This window comes from Somniosus microcephalus, chromosome 7 (assembly GCF_052327205.1).
Source record: "Somniosus microcephalus isolate GS21.2 chromosome 7, FLI_Smic_1.0, whole genome shotgun sequence".
In the NCBI taxonomy this organism is placed as follows: Eukaryota; Metazoa; Chordata; class Chondrichthyes; order Squaliformes; family Somniosidae; genus Somniosus; species Somniosus microcephalus.
The window spans coordinates 36,366,970-36,389,936 of record NC_140993.1 but is presented as its reverse complement, the minus strand read 5'-3'; the positions used below and the strand labels follow the sequence as shown (position 1 = coordinate 36,389,936).

At 40.3% G+C, this 22,967-nt stretch overlaps 1 protein-coding gene across 17 annotated transcripts in view; it reads left to right on the top strand.

The window, feature by feature from the left end:
* LOC147114610 (focal adhesion kinase 1) overlaps nucleotides 1–22,967 on the top strand; it is a 630,568-nt gene that overhangs the window by 595,377 nt on the left and 12,224 nt on the right. For all 17 annotated transcript variants that reach the window (XM_085992416.1, XM_085992424.1, XM_085992409.1 and 14 more), the window contains 3 exons: nucleotides 1,934–1,996; nucleotides 2,785–2,824; nucleotides 6,483–6,589. In XM_085992416.1, the coding sequence (XP_085848542.1) occupies nucleotides 1,934–1,996; nucleotides 2,785–2,824; nucleotides 6,483–6,589 (210 nt within the window). The remainder of the gene's footprint in view (nucleotides 1–1,933; nucleotides 1,997–2,784; nucleotides 2,825–6,482; nucleotides 6,590–22,967) is intronic.

The window sequence follows — 22,967 nt, the reverse complement described above, 5'->3', positions numbered from 1 at the left end:
CTATCCTCAGTAAAACAATTGAATTATGTCTCCATCCTCACAGAAGTTTAGGGGGTAGGAATTTAACATCATTATGCTCATTTTGTGGGAGTATAAACAAGTACGATCTCCTGCGCCTGATCTCCGGATAGCCAAATTGAAAGCCAGCGACTTGTTGGTGTGCAAGACGCTCGCCTGTAACGAGCATTAGGTGCCTTACATATGCGAATCAGGAATATAAAGCCGGTTCTAGAACACCAGTTGAAATTGGTCTGCAAATGGGGCGGAGCTTGCACCGTGCATGCTCCGCCCAGTTGTTCCACGTCTTCGGTCTTTAGCACGTCTTCAGTGCTACTTAGAGAGATCGCTGGAGCCGCTCAAAAAAAAAAAAAAAGTGCCGAAAACATTTTAATAGTTTCATTTCTGTGGAGCCCAGAGGAGCAGGAGTGCTTCCCCTGGCTGCACAAACATACTACGGGGCCTTCACTTCGCCTCCACTCTCTTTCCCCGCACCCCCATTCCCCCTTCCCCGGGACCTACTCGGGGTGGAGCCGACCAGAATTGGTCACGCACCAACCGAGAAGCTGCATCAAGGCACCCGAATGGCATCTGCAGCTCACCTGTTTAATTCAAATGAGGCCCAAGGCCCAATTTTGATCAGGCTTCAGAGTGACGTCTTCAGGCGAACAAGTTGAATTTCTCCTCCATTGTTTCCTACATTGCAACAGTGACTACTGATGTAATAAAACTCACTACGCACTTGGTTTGAGTATAAAGCAAGGCTTTAATCAACTTGTTTCAGAACATGGCGGTCTAGTTGTACTTCACTAGTTCCTGTCTTACAAAATGTCCCTGGAAAGCTGGGCCCACGCCCAAGTATTTATACTCCTTGGACGGCGCCACCAGCTGGCCGGCCAGCGTTATTTCATGAGTAGTTTCTTTATGATGATGAGATTTATAACAACTACATTTCAAAAAGTACTTCATTGGCTGTAAAGCCCTTCGGGAAGTCCAGTGGTCGTGAAAGGCGCTATATAAATGCAAGTCTTTCTTTAGAGGGATGGTCTCTGATTCAGTGCTTCAGTACTGTTATAAGGTTAGGAGTGTAAACTGGGATTAAGTGGCTTAAAAAATATAACTATCAATCTATAGCAAATCTCAATGCACTGTTGACCAAGCTGTTGCAAGAATAAAGACTTCTTCTGCTTAAAATTGTTTTTAAGTACATAGTTTATATCCCTCTTAAAACTGTATTCATATCAGCATATTTGGGTTAGAGAGGGAAAACGGTTGATCCAAATAAAGACATTCGTTACAAACCAAATATTTAAAGTATGAGTTTAAAGAAGACGCAAATAATAAATAAATCACAAACATGAAATTCCCATGGGGATGAGGCATGGGACAGATTGATTACAGACGATGTCAGAACTACAAAAAGGGTTCACAAGTTAGAGTTTGGAAATGTCCCTGTTTCTTTCACTGCGTTTTAATCTTTACCATTCCCGCACTAATGAAGTGAAGCACCATCATCATCCTAAGTAAACAAGAGCCTGTTTAGTATTAAACACAAATTGTCAGTTTAATTTTAAACAGTCTTAGTCCAGTGTCTCTAAGTTGTAATTGAATGCTTTTGCTGTATTTCTGTAGCCAAGTACATGTAAGCCTTCCTCTGACAGGAAACAGGAATTAATGCATGTTATTCTCATCCTGTGTGTGTAATTTCTGCTGCGAGGGGAAAAAAGGCTGCTGTCGCTCCCAGACAAATATTATATTAATGGAGGTTTTCAGGTCATGTGTTGGAAAATTGGTAAAGTAACCACTTTGAGTTTGAATTGTTTACATTTAGATTTTACTAAACTGATTTCACTGCAATCTGTGCAGCAGGGGGAAAAAAAGGGATAAGTTTATCTGAATATTTTAATTCCTGCCTTTTTCTTAATTCCCTTTTCAGAAACCCGATCCAAGGTCCATGAGAAACAATGTTGAGCGGGATGATGGAGGTCTCCTGGATCCAGTAAGTTTATGTAGTGTACTAACTGGCACAAGTAGACTTTCTTGCCCTGATCCATAGTGTGAAAGGTGTGACCTGTTTTCATTGAGGGTATGACTTACGAGCTTTGCTTGAAGTTGGCATGTGCACTAAGTGAATTAAACTGAAGTTTGTCCTGAGTTTTGACTGGAACAATCAAATCAGTCTTGTAAAACCAACTTCTCCAGTAATTTGATTTTGCCAGTTACCAGAGAGTGTTGTGCATTAGCATTTTACGCACGGTTTCCAAATTTTTGACACTTACTTTTTAATTTACGTGCACATACTATTTTTATTGTATTCTATAGTGTTAAACTTATGATTTTGCAGAATTCAGAAAATAGTTTAAAGAAACTTGAACAGGTCATCTGGACGTCCGTAGTGGTGGAGCATTTCAGGTCAATACATCAGGAAAATGATGGGATCTTGGCTTAAAGATTCCTGAAATGTTGCCTGGAGTATTCTAGGGGGGGGGCACCAAGTGGAGACAAAGTGGTTCCAATTGTAGCATTCTCTGGCATCCACTACTTACATGGTTAGAGTGGCAAAGATGGAAAGCAAGTAGGCAACCCAAAACAGAGGGGAAAAAAAAAACAATGAAAAAAGTATCTGGGCTTTCTGCTGCCTCGAGAGAACTTTCCATCTCGCTTTTCAAGAGCTTCAATAGAAAACGAACATCAAAAATTACATCGCATTCTAAAGTTGCAGCCAATCAAATTTGTAGACTGGGTTATGACAGAGCTTGTATTTTCATACTATTTCTTTTTCTTTAGACTGGCAATCAACACATCTATCAACCTGTAGGTAAACAAGGTAAGAATTGAAGTATACCTTCACTACAAAGTTCATAGTTTTCTTTGCTCAATAAATGGGGATAGATTTTAGCGTGAAATTTTAATGGCCAATTTCAGATCCTTCGTTTGTGCTGCTGCCAGAGAAACAATGTAAAACTCGTGGTAGCATCACTATGGCGTGAATGGTGTTTCGTGAATATATACTTGCCCCATTCAGCCTTTTGATGCAGCACACAAAGAGCAAACGCATAGATAATCTTCAGTAGTAACTGTGATTAAAAAAAATATATAAGCAGCCTGATTTGTAGCCGCAGCAAGGAGTCCCGAATGGTGTGTCAGAGTAAGAGACTTGATGTAATAGATAGAAAAACTCCTAAAGTGAAAGAAAACAGTCGGATGTTGCGATTAACGTAGGAAGTAGCAGGATTACTTCCAGTGCCAGTAAAGGAGACAATTAGCTACGACAAACACGTGGCTTGAGTGACAATATGCAAAGGAGAGTTTAAGATTTGCAGGGATAAGTTCTGAGGCAGGAGAAAACTGTTCAGATGACATGGGCTTCCACTAGCCTAAATTGGTACCAATGTCCTTGCAGACAGGGTAAATTAAGCAGTTTAAACGAGGAAGGAGAGGCAAATTAATTATTTTACGTCGGTAGCATCGGAGGGAGGAAGGACCAAGTTAGGGTAGTCGAGGTGGGAGGTTTGACAGAAGTTAAGCACATACGGGAGAACTGAGACACGGAAAGCAGTCAGACACACAAACTGTCTTCATACCAATGATGGGAGTATTACAAACACAAATCCAGCTGGAAAGGTACAGTATAATGTAGTAGCAATAGGGGTACATGGCACAATTTTAAAATTTGCAGATGACACGAAATTTGGAAGTGTAGTGAACAGTAAGGAAGATAGTAAGAGACTTCAACAGGACATAGACAGGCTGATTGAATGGGTGGAAACATAGCAGATGAAATTCAATGCAGAAAAGTGTGAGATGATACATTTTGGTAGGAAGAATGAGGAGAAACAATAAAAGCTAAATAGTACAATTTTAAAGGGTGTGCAAGAACAGAGGGGGGTGTTTGTGCACAAATCTTTGAAGGTGGCAGGACAGGTTAATAAATCTTACAGGATCCTGGGCTTTAGAAGCATGGAGTACAAAAGCCAGGAAGTTTATGATAAACCTGTATAAAATGTTAGTTCAGCTCCAGCTGGAGTATTGTGTCCAATTCTGGGTACCACACTTTAGGAGGGACGTGAAGGCTTTGGAGAGGGTACAGAAGAGATTTACTGGAATGGTTCCAGGGATCAGGGAGTTACATGGATAGACTAGAGAAGTTGGGGGTTGCTCACCTTAGAGCAGAGAAGGCTAAAAGGAGATTTGTTAACGGGGTTTAAAATCATGTAAGGTTTAGCTGGAATAAATAAAGAGAAACTGTTTCCAATGGCTGAAGGATCGATAACCAGAGGGCACAGATTTAAGGTGATTGGAAAAAGAAACAAGCGACATGAAGAAAAACTTTTTAACTCAACGAGTGGTTAGGATTTGGAATGCACTGCCCGATAGGGTGGTGGAAACAGATTCAATAGTAGCTTTAAAAAGGGAATTGGATAAATACTTGAAGGAGATAAAATTGCAGGGATATGGGGAAAGAGCGGGGGAGTGGGACTAACTCGATTGCTCTTCGAAAAAGCTGGCACAGCCACAGACTTAATGGGTCAAATGGCCTCCTTCTGTGCTGTACTATTCTATGATTCTAATTACAGGCACTCAGCTACAGTCAGAATTGGGAAGTAAATATATAAGAAAGTGGAGTAAAAACAGTTTTAGGAAAGGGTACCATCATGGCGATAGAAAAGAGGGATTTAAATGAGTGTAATCAGCAAGCAGATACACTGGATAGAATGAATAACGGGAAAGGGAGCAACACTGATGAGAGTATTTTGTAGTCATCCTGACCTTTATACTTAATAGAGGAATGTTTGTATGTACAGCAATGAAATTAAGAGTAGATTGCCCACAGGTCACATGGAATCAACTAACCAATAAGTTTACAGTATATATCTCAAGGCAGGAAAACAGGCAACCAATTACAATGCTTCTTATAAAACAAGAATAATCACCACAAGCAAGAAAACAAATGTGATGATAATGGGAGATTTTAACTTGCATATGTATTGGGAGAGAAATAGCACATATAAAAGGAAAGTGAGGTTACAAACTAAACCTTTGGCCTTTAAACTATACACCATTACCTTTGGGTTGGTTCATGCAAACATTGAAGGACAATGACCCTGTCCAGCCTGATTACTAGGAGGGAAAGACTCTCTCTGCCACTCACAGGCCCAACTGAATCCAGGGACCAAGAACATGCAAATTGCCTCAACCACTGAACCTGCATTGCTGTGCAAGCACAGCCCTGCCAAGAAACCGGAACATTTCAATATACACCTTTGTAATCAAAATCTACAATGATATGTATTCTTGAGATTTTAATTTTAAATAAGTGTTTTTTAAAGAAATGTTTATGATGGACATTTTTGCCACCATTGCCCTATTTTTCATCTTTTGGTTAGTTAAAACCATAGGTTTCATAAGGCTAGACATCTACCTCTGTTCTAAGGTTAACTGGGTGTAAAGTAATACTGTTTTATGGCCATTCCTGTAACTAACCCCAAGTGCTTCTCTATCGTGGAGAAAATGTTCAAAATTAAAGATGAATTCAGTATCAAACAGAAGAAACTCAGAATGTTCAGAACCATTTCCAAAGTAATTGTACTCCTTAAAAGGGGTATGTTGATTACTAGGCGACTTGGTGAGTTTGTGCTCCAATCTCCAACTGCCTATTTGTAGGATCCCCACACGCCAAGCTTTCTATCTTAACAAAGTCTGTCAGTGGAGAACTTTGAACAGCTCCCAAAGACCTAGAAATCTTAAACTTTCCTTTCAGTATTGTCATTCAAGCCACATGTTGACTCTAGCTTACTTGAGATCCGGTTCATCCCTGCAGGAACAGAAGGAAGAACGATGGTGGAATCTCAAAGTCTATATTGCACTTCTTTACAGCTGGTTGTAAAGTGGCTGTGCAAGTAACTTTACTTTCTGTTGTTTTGGTCCAGCGAGTTATGTGAGAGGGTGAAATAAGGAAATAATGGGAGACCATCTGTAGAACACATAGTTTTATACGGCTGAATTTTCAGGCCTCCCAACCGATGGAAACTGGGTGGTAGCAACCTGAAGATGGTGTGTAACATCTTATCGCCGCAGTGGCCTTCGCCATTTTGCTGGGGTCCTCTGAGTAGCCAGCCCAAGCAGCCACCTGAAGAGGACACCCAGCTGATTAAAATATTTAATTCAGGGCTTTATGACCTCAACAGGACCTTAATGCCATTTTTGTGCTGAGTGTGTGCCATGCATTCTCCAGCTAGCATCAGCTGTCGGCTGGGTCAAAGAGGACCTGAAAGGTAAGTTAGACTGGAGTGATCCTCCAGGCTCCACAAAACCAGCCTGGGCCGCTGCAATTCCACCCCAAGAAATAACCTCCTTCGGACCCAGAGGCTGGCCGAGCAGCCTGATATTGCAGCAGCCTGCAGAGATGTCCTATTTCCAGGCTACCAGTATCATAACAATCAATGCAATAAGGGTTTTGTTCTATTTTACTCTTTTCCCAATAGAGCATGCGGCACCACCAAAGAAGCCACCTCGACCTGGTGCCCCTAGCCATGGAGGAAGCATTGCCAGCCTAAACAGTCCAATTGACAGTTACAATGAAGGAGTGAAGGTTAGCATTTGTATGAAAACCTGCACCTGAGCCATCCTGTCAAAAATTATAATGATATGCATCTTTCACTTGAGACAACAGTTTGAGTAGGAGCTGATTGTTTTACAAGATTACAGGTAAATCCTTATAAAAGCTTCTGGTAGTAGGGAACCGGACGGGTTTCTAACCACTGCAATTCTATGTGTTTTTCAATGAAATCAGAAAATGCTCGAATTGTACAATAGGTAGGTGAGCACCAGGAAGAAGAAAATTGAATCACGTAATTGCCCTTCCAGATTGCCATATAATTTATTAAAATACCTCTTTGCCTATTTTTAAATTATATGTATCGTTACTAAGTGCCTGTGTTCAGAACAGTTTCTACAGAAATGGACAATGACAGTATTGCGTTGGCCTGCTAATGGACACTGCCAACAGATTAATAGATTGATTTCAATCTCCAACTCCAGTGAATTCCCAGTTAAACCATGGGGAGTTGTTAAGCAGCTAGGTGCTTTTGGTTGCTGGAAGCAAATAGCCTAACAAAGCCTCTATGGTGTGAAAAGGAGGGAAAATAAAGGGATCTCATATGCTTCTGAAAAAATGGACAGATTTTTGCCAGCACCTCATGGTGAAAGGGTTGAAGCTCTTTTTTTAAATTTGTTTATGGGATGTGGGCGTTGCTGGCAAAGCCAGCATTAATTGCCCTTGAGAAGGTGGTGGTGAGCCGCCTTCTTGAACCGCTGCAGTCTGTGTGGTGAAGGTACTCCCACAGCGCTGTTAGGAAGGGAGTTCCAGGATTTTGACCCAACGACGATGAAGGATCGGCGATATACTTCTAAGTCAGGATGGTGTGTGACTTGGAGATGGTGGTGTTCCCATGCGCCAGCTGCCCTTGACCTGCTCGGTGGAAGAGATTGCGGGTTTGGGAGGTGCTGCCGAAGAAGCCTTGGCAAGTTGCTGCAGTGCATCTTGTAGATGGTACACGCTGCAGCCACGGTACGCCGGTGGTGGAAGGAGTGAATGTTTAAGGTGGTGGTTGGGGTGCCAATCAAGTGGGCTGCTTTGTCCTGGATGGTGTCGAGCTTCTTGAATGTTGTTGGAGCTGCACTCATCCAAGCAAGTGGAGAGTATTCCATCACACTCCTTACTTGTGCCTTGTAGATGGTGGAAAGGCTTTGGGGAGTCAGGAGGTGAGAAACTCGCCACAGAATACCTAGCCTCTGACCTGCTCTTGTTGCCACAGTATTTATGTGGCTTCATATTATCTGCCCATGTATAGTACTATAAATTACTAGCAGGGGAGCCCCGCATTGCGAGGGCTTTTTTGGGCCTGGTCGATGTGTGGGCCGGGAGCCTGGGACTGGATTTGGGTTGTCGGCAGTTTCCAGGGCTTTTTTGGGCCTGGTGGATGTGTGGGCCGGAAGCCTGGGACTCGATTTGGGCTGTCGGCAGTTGGAGAAGCCTAGGCCAGTTTTGCACTGTTGTTAACCTAAACATTTCTAGCTTTTAATACCTTCAAAGATGAAAGTTAAAGTACTTATAAAACATTTTTGGTAAATCTTTTTCAAAAAAAATAAGATACTAACCTCGATGAGCATATTTTTAGGTTGAGGCAATGGGGTTTTTAGCTTGAGGCAATGGCTGCCAGATCCCTGAGCTGAGAGTGGTTAGTCCCGCCCACACACACACCGATTGGTCAACCATCAGGTGACTGAACTGTAGGATTGGTCAATCATCACGGCACAGGATTGGTCGACCTTGACGTCAGTCAATGCTAATGAGTGGAATTTTGAAGGTTTTTTGTATAATGTGCGAACAATTTTTGTCCGACCAAAAAGTAAATACGCCTACAAGAGTCCCCTAATGATGAGCTTTCGTTTGATATAACATATGTGTAGGTACGCTCTATAACTTTTGATTGTATAGCCGGACAGAGAGACAGACAGAGAGACATATCCTTTTATTATATATATATATAGATAGATAGATAGATTAACTTACCTTTTTTTCTTGTCAATGTTATTTTCTCCTCTCCTGAAAGTGCTGATTGCTTGCTGGTATATGGTTCATGGGTACCAGTTGGCCTCTGATATGTTGCCATTATTCATTTGTGAACCTTGACAGTTGTAGAGCCATTTTACCTCCAGGCCAAGCCTAATCCTGGATTATCTACTCAATGAATCATCAGGGAGATTCACTTTTTTAAAACCATGTATTTCATTTACAGCAAACTAACTCTGTAATGATATCCCATCTTCATTAAGATGGAGAGTGAAGTAGTAGACTCAGAGACTAGGGTCCTGAATTTAAATGAAGGAAATTGCGATGGTATGAGGCGCGAGTTGGGTAGGATTGATTGGGGAATGTTACTCAAAGGGTTGACGGTGGATAGGCAATGGCAAACATTTAAAGATCGCCTGGATGAACTACAGAATTTGTTCATCCCTGTTTGGCATAAAAATAAAAACAAAAAAGGTGACTCAACCGTGGCTAACCAGGGAAATTAGGGATAGCGTAAGATTCAAGGAGAGGACATATAAATTGGCCAGAAAAAGCAGTAAACCTGAGGATTGGGAGCAGTTTAGGATTCAGCAAAGGAGGACAAAGGGATTAATTAAGAGGGGGGAAATAGAGTATGAGAGTAAGCTCGCAGGGAACATAAAAACTGACGGTAAAAGCTTCTATAGATATGTGAAGAGAAAAAGATTGGTGAAGTTAAGCGTAGGTCCCTTGCAGTCAGAATCAGGGGAATTTATCATGGGGAACAAAGAAATGGCACACCAATTAAATACATATTTTGGTTCTGTCTTCACAAAGGAGGACACAAATAACCTTCCAGAGATGTCGGGGAACATAGGGTCTAATGAGAGGGAGGAACTGAATGAAATCAGTATTTGTAGGGAAATGGGAAATTGACTGGATTGAAGGCTGATAAATCCCCAGGGCCTGATAATCTACATCTTAGGGTACTCAAGGAAGTGGCCCTAGAAATAATAGATGCATTGCTGATCATCTTCCAAAATTCTATAGACTTTGGAACAGTTCCCATGGATTGGAGGGTAGCTAATGTTACCCCACTATTCAAAAAAGGTGGTAGAGAGAAAACGGGCAATTATAGACCGGTAAGCCTGACATCGGTAGTGGGGAAAATGCTAGAGTCCATTATAAAAGATGTAATAGCAGAGCACTTGGAAAACAGTGACCGGATCGGACAAAGTCAACATGGATTTACAAAAGGTAAATCGTGCGTGACTACTGGAATTTTTTGAGGATGTAACTGGTAGAATAGATAAGGGAGAACCAGTGGATGTGGTGTATTTGGACTTTCAGAAGGCTTTCGATAAGGTCCCGCACAAGAGATTAGCGTGTAAAGTTCAGGCACATGGGATTGGGGACAAGGTACTGACTTGGATAGAGAACTGGTTGGCAGACAAGATGCAAAGAGTTGGAATAAATGGGTCTTTTTCCAAGTGGTAGGCAGTGACTAGTGGGGAACCTCAGGGATCGGTCCGAGGACCCCAGCTATTCACAATATATATTAATGATCTAGACGAGGGAACTAGACGTAATATCTCCAAGTTTGCAGACGACACAAAGCTGGGTGGGCGTGTGTGCTGTGAGGAGGATGCCGAGAAACTCCAGTATGATTTGGACAGGTTGGGTGATTGGGCAGATGCAGTATAATGTGGATAAATGCGAGGTTATCCACTTTGGTGGCAAAAATAGGAAGGCAGATTATTATCTGAACGGCAATAGATTGGGAGAAGGGGAAGTGCAACGAGACCTGGGTGTCCTTGTGCACCAGTCATTGAAGGTAAGCATGCAGGTGCAGCAAGCGGTTAAGAAGGCAAATGGTTTGTTGGCCTTCATAGCAAGAGGGTTTGAGTACAGGAACAAGAATGTCTTGCTGCAGTTGTACAGGGCCTTGGTGAGACCACACCTTGAGTATTGTGTGCAGTTTTAGTTGTCTTATCTGAGGAAGGATGTTCTTGTCATGGAGGGAATGCAGCGAAGATTCACCAGACTGATACCTGGGATGGCAGGAATGACGTATGAGGAGAGATTGGGTCAATTGGGCTTATACTCGCTGGAGTTTAGAAGAATGAGAGGGGATCTCATTGAAACTTATAAAGTTCTAACAGGACTAGACAGACTAGATGCAGGAAGGATGTTCCCAGTGGCCGGGGAGTCCAGAACCAGGGGTCACAGTCTAAGGATAAGGGGTAAGCCATTTAGGACAGAGATGAGGAGGAATTTCTTCACCCAGAGAGTGGTGAACCTGTGGAATTCTCTACCACACAAGGCAGTTGAGGCCAATTCATTAAATATGTTCAAGAAGGAGTTGGATATATTTCTTAAGGCTAAAGGGATCAAGGGATATGGGGAGAAAGCAGGGACAGGGTACTGAATTTGGATGATCAGCCATGATCTCATTGAATGGCGGAGCAGGCTCGAGGGGCCGAATGGCCTACTCCTGCTCCTATCTTCTATGTTTCTATGTCTATCCCCTTAAGGACTGGGTCGTTTTGATGTGCTGCATGTGCTACTATTTTAATGATTTACTTAATTAAAGTGGAAGCATATAGTACTGAATGGTTTCATCATTCCTCAACATTATAAAGGGAGGTATCTAAACAGTTATTGGTGTCTTTCAGTCACCCTTTGTTATTATATTGAACTGCTGATTAAAGGCAGTCTGGGAACAAACATTGTATCAAACTCCACCCTTACATGACACCATGTAGTTCTGCCCAGTGATCTGAAATTTAAGAGAAAGCAGAAGTTCTAGAAATAAACAACACATACGTCTGAAAAGAGGAAGAACAGGTTAACATTTTGGGTACAGATCCTTCATCTAACAAAGGGTCTACATCCAAAACATTAACCCTTTTCTCTTTTCAGATGCTGATGGATACTTTAGCATTTGCTGTTTTTCTTCAAGGCCATAATCTAGATTGACATTCTGATGCAATACTGAGGGAGTGCTGAACTGTTAGAGGTTCTGTCCTTTGGATAGACTTCAACAGAAGATCCTGATTGCCAGTTTAGATGGATTTCAAGATGCATGGTCCTATGTGAAGATAAGACAGCAATTCTCCCCATGTCCCGGCCAATATTCTTCCCACAACAATTTCATTTCATCAATATAAAACAGATTTGTTGGTCCTTCATCTCTTGGCTGTTTCCAGCTCTTAATGGGGTGGAAGAAGAAAGATATCCAGGGGCACAGGTACAAAGATCGAGTACAGGTAGAAAAGACCAAGAGGGAGTGGCCTTGAAATTTGCACAAGATACCAAAATAGGAGATGTGGTTAATTCTTGGAATTCAATGTCAGTAAGTGTGAGGTGATCATTTTGGTTAAAATAAAATAGCAGTAATTATACCCTGAATGGAAGTAGGCTTGATGCTATGGAAGAGCAAAAGGATTTGGGGATATCCTGTCCTTTCACAGGACATTAAAGGCTGCACCTCAGGTTGATAAGGCCATTAAAAATGAATGGAACTCTAGGTTTTATCATGAGGTATAGAATATAATAGCCAAGAGGTAATGATGAGCCTATATTAAAATAATAAGACTTCAGTTATAGTGCTGTGTGCCGTATTGGGCGCCACACTATAAGAAGGAAATTGAGGCTTTAGAGGGATACAAAGCGGCTTCACTGGGATGTTGTCTAGTATGAGGAAATACAAGTATGAAGAAAGACTTGAACATTTGGGGCTTTTTTCTGTTCGAACAACACAAATTACAGGACAGTGTGATAGAAGTGTTTAAAATTATGAAAGGATGGGACAGGATAGATAGAAGCAATCTGTTTTCAGTAGTTGAGGGGTCTGCAACGAAGGACCTGATTAAATGTAAGAGATTTAAAACAGAGGGCAGGATGTAGAGTTATGAGGCTGTGGATTTCACTTCCAGGGTTAGTGGTTGAGACAGAAACTATGTCAACATTCAAGGTTAGATTGGATGGGTGGATGAAGGAAAAAGGGATGAGATGATATGGAAACACAGGGGTAAATATGATCAGGACACTGCTTGTCGGAGGGTAAATGCTGACACAGAGTGGTTGGGGTAAAGGGCCCAGTTCTGTGTTGGAGCTTCTATGTATGTATGTGTGCTTTTAGATGTTTAGACATGATACGGAGGTATAAAAACTTGCTTTTGGACCATTTCGGAACAAAAATCACATGCTGAAGCCCAACCCTTTCTCATAAAGCTGAACAATATAAACCTAAATCAGCAAACAGGAAACAACTATGGTCCAATGTTTCATAACACAGCTGTGCCACTAGTCAAAAGCGATGACCAGAAGTTAGTTTCAGTTATAAGACAAATTAAAAAAATTATGCTTTTTTAAGCAATGTGGAGGAAGGGAACAAACATAAAGGCATTGAACCACCCTTTAAAGGCTCTCGGTGAGAAGTGTGCCAAAACCTTGAATGCTGAAATTTTCATGCTGTATTTTGTGCAGCTGTATGGGAAATGGACTGTGGTTCTTTCATTTAAAATAAACAAAACTGCTTGGTTCCCATGGCGTTCTAATGAGTGGAGTGTACTTAAAGGCACCATCAGGGAACAAAATATATCAGTAAATGTTTCTTGTTTTGAAAATGTTATCCTGAAGAATCACTTAGACAGGTTTTGCCATTTCTTAACAGCTGCAAAATAGTCTATTTCACCATACTATATAAGATGCCATGCTATACAGCTCATCCAAGTTTGTTCCTTCAAATTAATCTAGTGGGCAAAGGCAATGCCCAGTCTAGCACTAAGTCTTAAAGATCATAAGCTTCCAGATTCAATTGCAGGTCTGTGCTAATTAAGCTGCTCTCAGCCAGGCCAGCAGTTGGGGACACTATAATTGAGCTCAGTGGGCTAGGGAAGCAAAAGATCAGCTGGGACTCGAACTCCTGCTGTGTGGTTTTCAGATGAATCCTGGATTGTGCTCAACTGTGACGCCCTCCAAGAATGAATAGCCTGGCAGTACTCACTCTCTGGGGCTATTTTTGTCTGCCTACTGCCCCGTTCACACTTGATATCGGGGCGGTCGGCAGACAAAATTATTTTTTAAAAATCTCTCACCCATTGGATGGCCAAGGTTCACCCGACTCAATTTTCGAGTGGGCGTCAAAATGTTCCTGCCCAAAAACAAGCGGCAGCCTTATTTCAGTATTTAAATTGGGGTCGTAAGTAAGATGCTGACGCAATTTTCATGTACCAGTGAATGGAACATGCGCCACACAAACTCTGCCGAGTGGTCCTTAAAGGGACTTTAACCATTCGCTATGAAATAGGCTAGAAAAGGCTAGGAATGGACCTGTCTGATTTTCCCTCTTCCTCTTTTCTTGAAAGTAACTGACTCCCAGTCAATGCTTCCCATTGTGATGTGCCTGAGATTAGAAATATGAGATCATGGACTCAAACTTCCACCCCACCACTTGTCTCAAGTTTTGGTTCACCTAATGCTTCTATTTTCTTAATTTCCACTTTGCTTTTTTCCCCTCACCTTTCCTTTTCAAATACTTGTGCGTCACATACTGTTGCCTATTTCATAGCTTAGACACCTTTCATGTTGGGAAACAACTTGCATTTATATAGTGCCTTTAACATAGTAAAAACATCCCAAGATGTTTCACAGGAATGTTATCAGACAAAATTTGACACCAAGCCACATAAGGAGATATTAGGACAGGTGACCAAAAGCTTGGTCAAAGAGGTAGGTTTTAAGGAGCAAATTAAAGGAGGAGAGTGGTAGAGAGGCTTAGGGAGGGAATTTCGGAGCTTGGGGTCTCAGCAGCTGAAGGCACGGCCGCCAATGGTGGAGCGATGAATTGGAGCAGCGCAGTGATCTCGGAGTAGTGCTGGAGGAGGTTACAGAGATGGGGAGGAGGGAGGTCATGGAGGGATTTGAAAACAAGGATGAGAATTTTTTTAAAACACCTCAACAACCAGCTTTCAGTGTGGGGCCTCATGGAAATAGTGGTTATGCAAAGCAAACCAGAAACATAAGCAGTCCAAGGACTTGAAAGATCATTTGAAACATCTGTCAGTTGAAGAAATGTGAAATTCTATTTATTTTTACTCTGCTGTAGCTTAACCTAAAATTATGAATGACATTATATGCCAGAACTAACCACACTGCCTTCACTGAATTACTTTATGTTTTAATTCTCTGAAGACAAGCAGAAAATATGATGGATATGAGTCGAGAAAGATAAAAGTGCAGTAGCTTATTATAAATCGTTCTCTTAAAGAGCACTTCAAGTTATTGGTACTGATTCAATGCCATGTTGCAATGTACTGATTAATTAGGCAATGTTACAGAACATATTGGCCCAGATTTTGCGGTCATCGGCGAAGTGATGGCGCTTGCCACTGACCTCGGAGAAAGCTGCCCACAAAGATCTAGCGATCTCTGTGGCGTGGATTTCACCTCTCCCGGCGTTAATTTGAATCTGGCGCCAAGTTGAGGGGATCGCCAGTGTCCAGCAATGGTGATGTCATCAAACTGGCTAAGCAGCCAATCACATTGAAGAATTCTCACAGACCGCAAACCAGGAAGTAAAATGCACTGATTATCCTTTACTTTTAATAAATTTTACAGAAGGCGAAATAAAGATTGGAACATACTCATGGGATTAAGGTAGAAGCTGAAATATCATAAACTTTTAAAAAGTTATTATATTAAAAACCATGGAATTTTTATCATAATGGAAAAATTTGACATTCCACAAATATAAAATTAGTTTTTCAGGGCCAGTACGGTTGTTCAGCAGTAGTTATGACACAGTACACCGTTAAAAATCCAGTTACACCTCATTGAACAAGGCTTAACTTTTTGGGAGGATTTTAACAGCAATATTAGAGCATAAAAGCTGAAGTTCCCATCAGTTCAGTGATTTTAATTGATCGCTAACTGTGGGGGTCTTCAACAGCGCGCCCTGCAGAGGAGCAGAGAATGACTGACAGCAACTTCTGCATTTCCGCGTGTAACTGAGCATGTGCGGACGGCAGAAGTTGCGGTCAGTTTCACAGTTGTAATGACGGCGAACGCTGACAGTTTCGGCGTCATTACAGCCGCACATTCCAGGCCAGTATATCTAGATGAACCAGGACAGAGACTAGGGTTGCCTATTCTGGTTGGACATTATTCTGGGGGTTTCATCACATGACTTCCTGACTCCAACCACCCGTCCTCACACTTCTGCCATCGATCACCTGAAAATCCATCCCCGCGGTGTACCACCTTCCCCCACCAATTGGAAGGCACACAGACTCTTCGTTACCTGATTGGATGATTCTTGACAGCCTTTTTTCCAATCTCCAATCAACTAATAAATAAAAGTGTTCGAAGAAAACATTTTTTGTAAAGCCCATGTGATTTTTCTCCTGGGTTGCTCGCAGCAGTGTCCTGGAGATTAGTCTCGAGTTTCTGGAGACTCCAGGAGGGTTGGCAACCCTAACGGAGACAGGTACCCACTTAGTCAAGCTGTACTTTTAATGTTGAACTTTCCACCTCATTAACTTCTAAGGGACCTTTCATAGAACTGTTCTGTGCCAAAACCATATGGTTGTTTTGTACAATTAATCTATGTATCAAAATTGTGATTTCCAATTCCCCAAAATATAGAGGGTATGGTAGCGTAGTGGTTATGTTACTGGACTAGTAGTGCGGCGGCCTGGGCTAATGATCCAGAGAACGTAAGTTGAGAAGTTTAATTCAGCAAATAAAAGTTGGTATAAAAGTTTAAAAAAAAGTTTTTTAAAAACTGACCATGGATCATCATAAAACCCTAATTGATTCAACAATATCCTTTAGGGGAGGAAAGCTGACGTTCTTACCCAGTACAGCCTATATATGACTCGAGTCCCACACCAACGTGGTTGCCCTCTGAAGTGGCCTAGCAAGCCACCCAGTTGTATCGGCCGCTAAAAAGAATACAGACTACAACAGTTCAAGAAGGCGGCCCACCACCACCTTCTCAGGGCAATTAGGATGTAATAAATTCTGGCCTTACCAGGGATGCCCACATTCTGAGAGTTAATTGCAAAAAGAAAAGCATTCTGAAAATCCTTCTCATGAAGGAGAATTAGTAAATAGTGTTAGATAGTTTTATTTTCCCCTTTCCTTCCGTCTCTTCCATACTGAACCTATCTTCAGTTTTATAATTAGTTACAGCTTCATGCGTTGGCACCAGACAGTTCTTGTTTAACTTAATCCTTGTCCAATATGCTTGAGCTTACTGTACTGCTAATGTAAAGGATTTAGTGATTTTTTTCCTGTTATGCTGCTTATAGTTGCCAAGCTTCAGGTTTTCCTTTTCCTTTTGTAAATACTGCTAAAAACACTTTCAATCATTTTATTGTACTAGCGATCCTTCAATTTGTGTTGCAATTTTGTTTTTTTTAGTAATTAAAAAATTAAAATAGCTAGATAATTACAGTAAAATACTTTGCAATCAGTCTGTTAACAATTAACCTGTCAACCAGTGATAACATTCAGCTATTACAAGTCTTTTGTACAGAAATTTGATGAAAGACAGCATTAACCTCGTCAAAAAGGACAATCTTATGCTCCTTTGTAGTTTTTCTGTTTGTATCAGTGAAACAAAAATACAATGATATAAAAATTATTCAGTTAATTATTGTGCCTGAAAGTGAGATTCTCTGAGCAAATGTTTCAGAAACCAAACTGACTTTCACTTCTGCATTGCACTGGTAGGAAGGCTAGCTGAGCAAAGAAATTCCATGGAATTTTTTCCCCTCAACCCCTTTAATATCATGCTTTTTTTGTTCTCCATTTTGATTTTTTTAAAACCTATCTGATAGTGATATATGCCTCTATTCTGCATGACAAACCATAACTTGCAAAGGAATAAGGAAAATGGACAACTTAGGATTGTGTAATTATTGCTCACCTCTAAAGTAGTGGCGCTGGTTATAGGTCCCATCTCTTCTAGCACTATCCTCCTCAGAACATGTTCATTTTTTGCACTTTTTATATTATCATGCCACAGTAAATCCACCCATGTACTGTTGCACATTTTCTAAACTTTTAAAGCCTCTGACTTGAAGATCAGAATTGTTGTTATTAAAGAAGCAAACACTACACTATTATTGAATGAAAAAGTAGGGAATTTAATGACTTGTAATGATGAATGTATTAGGAAGGAGAATTGACAATACAGGTACCAACAATTTCTATTCCACAAAAATAACAGTTCTTACTTGGACTTTTGTGTTGGCCTATTTTATATACAGTCTGTTTACCTATAAAGCTAAGTGGGCACTGCAGTTTCAGGTGCACAATTAAATATTGGCCCAGAAATTCGGGTCGGGGGCTTCCCGCGGGTGTAAGCCCCCGACCTGCACTTAGCTTGCGCACCGGCCGTTGAGCTGTGGGCCCCCGTGGAATTCCGATCCTGGGCCTGCTCCAACTGCCGGCGCGCAGTTAGTTCGATGCGTCCCCTGGGATCATGTGGGCCATGGGGAGCCAATCGGAGCAGAGAATGCTTCATTCATAAGTTTGACAGGAAGTGCTGTCAAACTTAGAAATACTACGAGCCCCAAAACATCACTAAATCTTCAAATAAAGTTTTTAAAAACCATCACATTTTTTAAATAAACTATAAATTACATGAAATAACTATTTTAAACTAATTTAAATTTTTGAAAAAAATAATTTTATTTTCTAACAGGGCTAAAAATAAACTTACCTTTCTTTAAAGTATTTATTAAAAATAATAAAGCTGTGGAAAAAATGTTTTAATTTTAATGAATTCACCACTTACCTTGTAAAAAGCAGGCCTTACGACTGCTTTTTAAATGTGTAAATTCTGGAGACTTACCCTCCCGGGAAAATCTGCAAAAAAACCGCACGTTCGATGCACACACGCAGCCTCTCCCGCGCACGCGTTGGAACTCTGAACCCCTTCTTTCAGGGGAACGGAAGTGCCGGTTTCCCGCACATGCGCAGTGCATGCAGGAAACCGGCACTTCCATTGGGCCTACGGGTGAGTACCCATGCGTACTCGCCCGTGGAGACCCGAATTTCTGGGCCATTACTGCAGTTTAAGCCATGTGCTGCAATCACAGATACTTTCTGGCAGTTTACTTATCAGTGCCATTCCAAATTTTCATTTGTCCCTGCCTGAGAGTACACTCATGAGTTATTCTATATTATATAGAAATATGGTATGTAATTTTATATGATACAGAATGACTCATTAAGGGTGCACTCTCAGGCAGTGATGCATCATATAGTTAGGCATGTAAACCCCTTTAATGTTGTACAACTCTCTAATATATCCCTCTATGTTGACCTGCAAGCATTGAGTTAGGATGAGGTTAACTGTTATGATAACGTTTTTCTTTTAAGGCTAAACTATGTGCATATCACAGAGTGAGTCTCCATTTCTCTCTTAATCTGTCTTTAAATCATGACCAAATGTCTGCAAAGTGATGCTTATTTTGTTCGTGAGAAAAGCCTAAACTAGAAATGCTATATAAATATCCTGGCAGTAAGTAGTCTTATCTATACAAGTGAAGCAGGGTAGAAGTAGAATGGTATACAGGAAAAGTTCTGATATCCGGCACCGACGGGACCGAGCTGCTGCCGATCTATCAAAACTTCCGGATAGACCAGCGCTAATGTTGAAGGATAGGAGGTTTTCATCTCTGTATCTGACAACAAACACTGTTGCTTAGCAACAGCTTGTAAACACTCGGCCCGTACCTTGGAAGCGTCTCTGAAGCTGTTGCTAAGCTACAGAGACGCTTTCCAGAGCCTGACTGTTAAAAAAAAAAAAAAAAAAATTTAAAAAAAATTAAAAAATTTAAAAAAAATTTAAAAAATGCTAGGAGAAGAAAAAAAACCTAACCAAAACGGCTGCTGATTTCTGCCGTTAGATCGAGGTTTCCGGGCGTACAACCTCCGGATAAACCAAAGTTTCCTGTACTTTTTTTAAAATTCAGTGAAGGAAGTGTGCAAAGATCATAGAGATGTTACTTAGTGAATGGAAATAGGTGGCATTGGACAAGAATGAATGAATTCTAATTGGCATTTATGTATGAACAGATTAGAAAATAAATTCAAAGATTAAATTTGATGGGAGTTTCATACAGAAAATGGGAATATTGTTTAGATTAAATATTTTCAGGAATAGTTTAACATAGGGCATGATTTTTAACTTTGAAATCAATGAGAGGAAAGTCTAGTGAGTTTGACAACAGGTGGCGATCCACTCCTCCAGGTTACTGTGCAGGCCTCCCATGGTTTAAAGCCGCACATCTCCCTGAAAAAAGGCAAAATTCTTGCTGGCATTGAAGCATTACGATTCTGAATCACCAAGAGTTATGACTGTTGCATTTTAAATAAAATTGCATAAATACAGGTATAAATCAATAATTTATTCAATCTTGGGCAAGTGGAATACAGTAATACTTACTAAACTCATAATGTTGGGAAGCATGTTAACCCATCTGTCCTTTAAAGGCCTTTCCAGTGTTACTTAGAAGTAGCATTTTCCTATATCACACCTCTACTGATAGATGCAAAAAGAAGAATGGGAAATGATTTATGGTGTCAATTTAGACATGCAGTTGTATAATGGTGATCTTGTTCTATTGTACAATACACAAATCTGTTATCACAGTTTCTCATTGTACCTTATTTGAGTTTTTATCCTTTGGGTCGCATTACTAGCTGCTATAATTTTTTATCGCCTTCATTTGAAAGTCAAACATTTGTCCATTTCCCTGCTTTCATGTTTCTTTTCTGTGCAGTAGAACTATTTAAATTTAACCACGTGACTTTATTATTTGTTTGTTATGTTCCAGTGATTTAATTTGCATGATTTTAAAGAATGCTTTTCATTCAACAAAAATAACTTTTGAAAATTAAATTGTGTGCACAGCTTTTAAATTGCGCTCTAACAGTTTGATGATGCATGATATTTTTAGAATGCATTTTCTTCACAGCTTTTAACATCGTTTTGTTAACTGCGCATTGCATTATTGGTTTGCTTGCTGCATTTTTAATAATTGTTTTCCTTTTTTTCCCCCTTTTGGTAAATTTCTTTAACCTTCCTTCACATTGTGTTCACCACTAGCCATGGAGGGTAAGCAAATAATATGTGCATTTTTTTCTTTTTAATTTTTGTCTAACTTGTAATTATCGTCTCTGTTCCTTCAAGGTGACATGAAAAGGGCTGTATAATTCCAACATATTTCTTTTTAAAACAGTTAAACATTTAAATAGACTTATTATAACAGTAGTGCTCTTTCTAGCAGATTTTATGCTTGAATAAATAAGGGTTTTTAAAAAAAGCAGTTCATAAAATCATACCGCACAGAAGGAGGCCGTTCGGTCCATCGTGCCTGCTTTGACTCTTTGAAAGAACTATCCAGTTAGTCCCACTCCCCTGCTCTTTCCCCATTGCCCTGCAAATTGCACCATTTCAAGTATTTATCCAGTTCCCTTTTGAAAGTTACTATTGAATCTGCTCCCACCACCCTTTCAGGCAGTGCATTCCAGATGGTTGAACATAAGGTGAGAAACATCTACTTAGTTCAGTTAATTGTGTACTGTGGACTACAGTAAACCTTTTCAATTACAAATTGTTACAATATGGCTTAATATGGCCCTTTTAAGAATTCATATGCCACTTTTGAAATTCAAACAGCCGTATTAGAATTCAAGATATCAGAAATGAATGGCCACACAGTAACCAAATTATATTAATTTGACAACTTCTAATTAGGATTGTGATTTCATGGCTAAGATTCTGAAATTAAGTTAGAGAAATTGGTGATTACTACTGGACACAATCTAAGTGAGAACTTCACTTCAATAGTGCTCGTGGTCTGTGCATTGGCAGTTGCCTTGTACCTCTTGATTTTGCATTTCCACCGCAGCAGAGTGTAATACTATAATCAGTCCTCCTATGAGTTTTTTCCCAGTGTCCAGTGCGGAAAGAGAAACTTGCATCCTTGTTAGGATTGGGCTATTACAGTTTGATCTACACAGCAGCCATAGTGTTGGTCGCATGAACTTTACACTTCTCCTAGCTTGGATGATTAACCATGGACAAAAAATGGAACAATGATAGAGAGACAAAGAATACATTAGTGATCAGCAAGGACAAGATTATTTGGCTTTACTTAATTTGCAAAACAATTCTATTGTGCAATAATAATCACTGTACTCAACTTTCTTGTTCCATATTTCCCACTTCAAATAGAAAACCAGCCAAGCACAAGTTACAAAAATGTTCTCGTGATTATAATATTGCCTTTTGATGAAACTTTGCTCGTCAGATACTGGATTACCTTTCAAAGTAGGCATGTTCAGAACTATCATTGGTCCTTGTTTCCCTGTCTATAAGTAGTAGTCTATCGTCTCCACAAAATAAAACATTAACTTTTAAGAACGCCCAATATTTTGCTTTGGTGCAGCCCGGCATTCTGACATTTTTCGATCTCCATACTCCATAGCATTTGGGATTACTAGGTGTTTCCACTGAAGTAGAAAAATTAGTTGACTGGTCAACTTGAGCTGCTTCAAGAGTGAAACAGACAGAGGCCAAGGAGCATTCCCTTGTCTGCTTGGCTGTTTTGTTCAGGCTTTGTGTGTACCACAATGGACTGGAGGAAGAGAGACCTAAACAAAGTAAATTGACCAAAAAATAAATAAATTTGGGATTTTCACCAAACTTGACTAGTAGTTTCCTTTCTTCATGCTGTGGGTTTAAAAGCAGACCTGCTGGGAATGATCAGGTTTCTGGCAGTGGCGGTGTTCTTTCTGTGGGTGAATATTATATTGTCATTTCAATGACTTCCTTGTAACTCGTGAAGTGAGTGATGAACACTGACAGTGCAATCTCGTTAACGTTTCATTAAATTTAACCTAAAGTTATAAGTGACCTCCTCCCAGACACATTTTTTCTTAAATTGGTATGGTGGGAACTTTTTACAAAGCTTTAAATTTTCAGCACATCAACAGTCATCAAGCGCATGTGATCTCAGCACAACTACACATTTTTAAAAACAATTATAAATACTAAAAAAGGCAAAACAATTTCATGTTGTTTTAAACACACAGCTTTTCCGGCATTGGTGTTTTTGCAACTTTTTGAATAATTGCCACAAAACCTCTCTCAGTATCATTTAATTTTTGAACCTAAAGGGAAAGTGCGGTAGCAATCTGTTGCCATAGTACAAACATGTCTGTGCTGTACAAAATAACTCCTAATTCCAAAATAGTCATGAGATTCTACAGTCCATACTAGCTTGCAGAATATTGCTTTACCAAATGATGTACAAATGTATCCTTTTACAAGAGAAATAAACAAGGAAATTGAGCTTTTAATGAAAAGTTAGCGATCAATTTGTGCCTT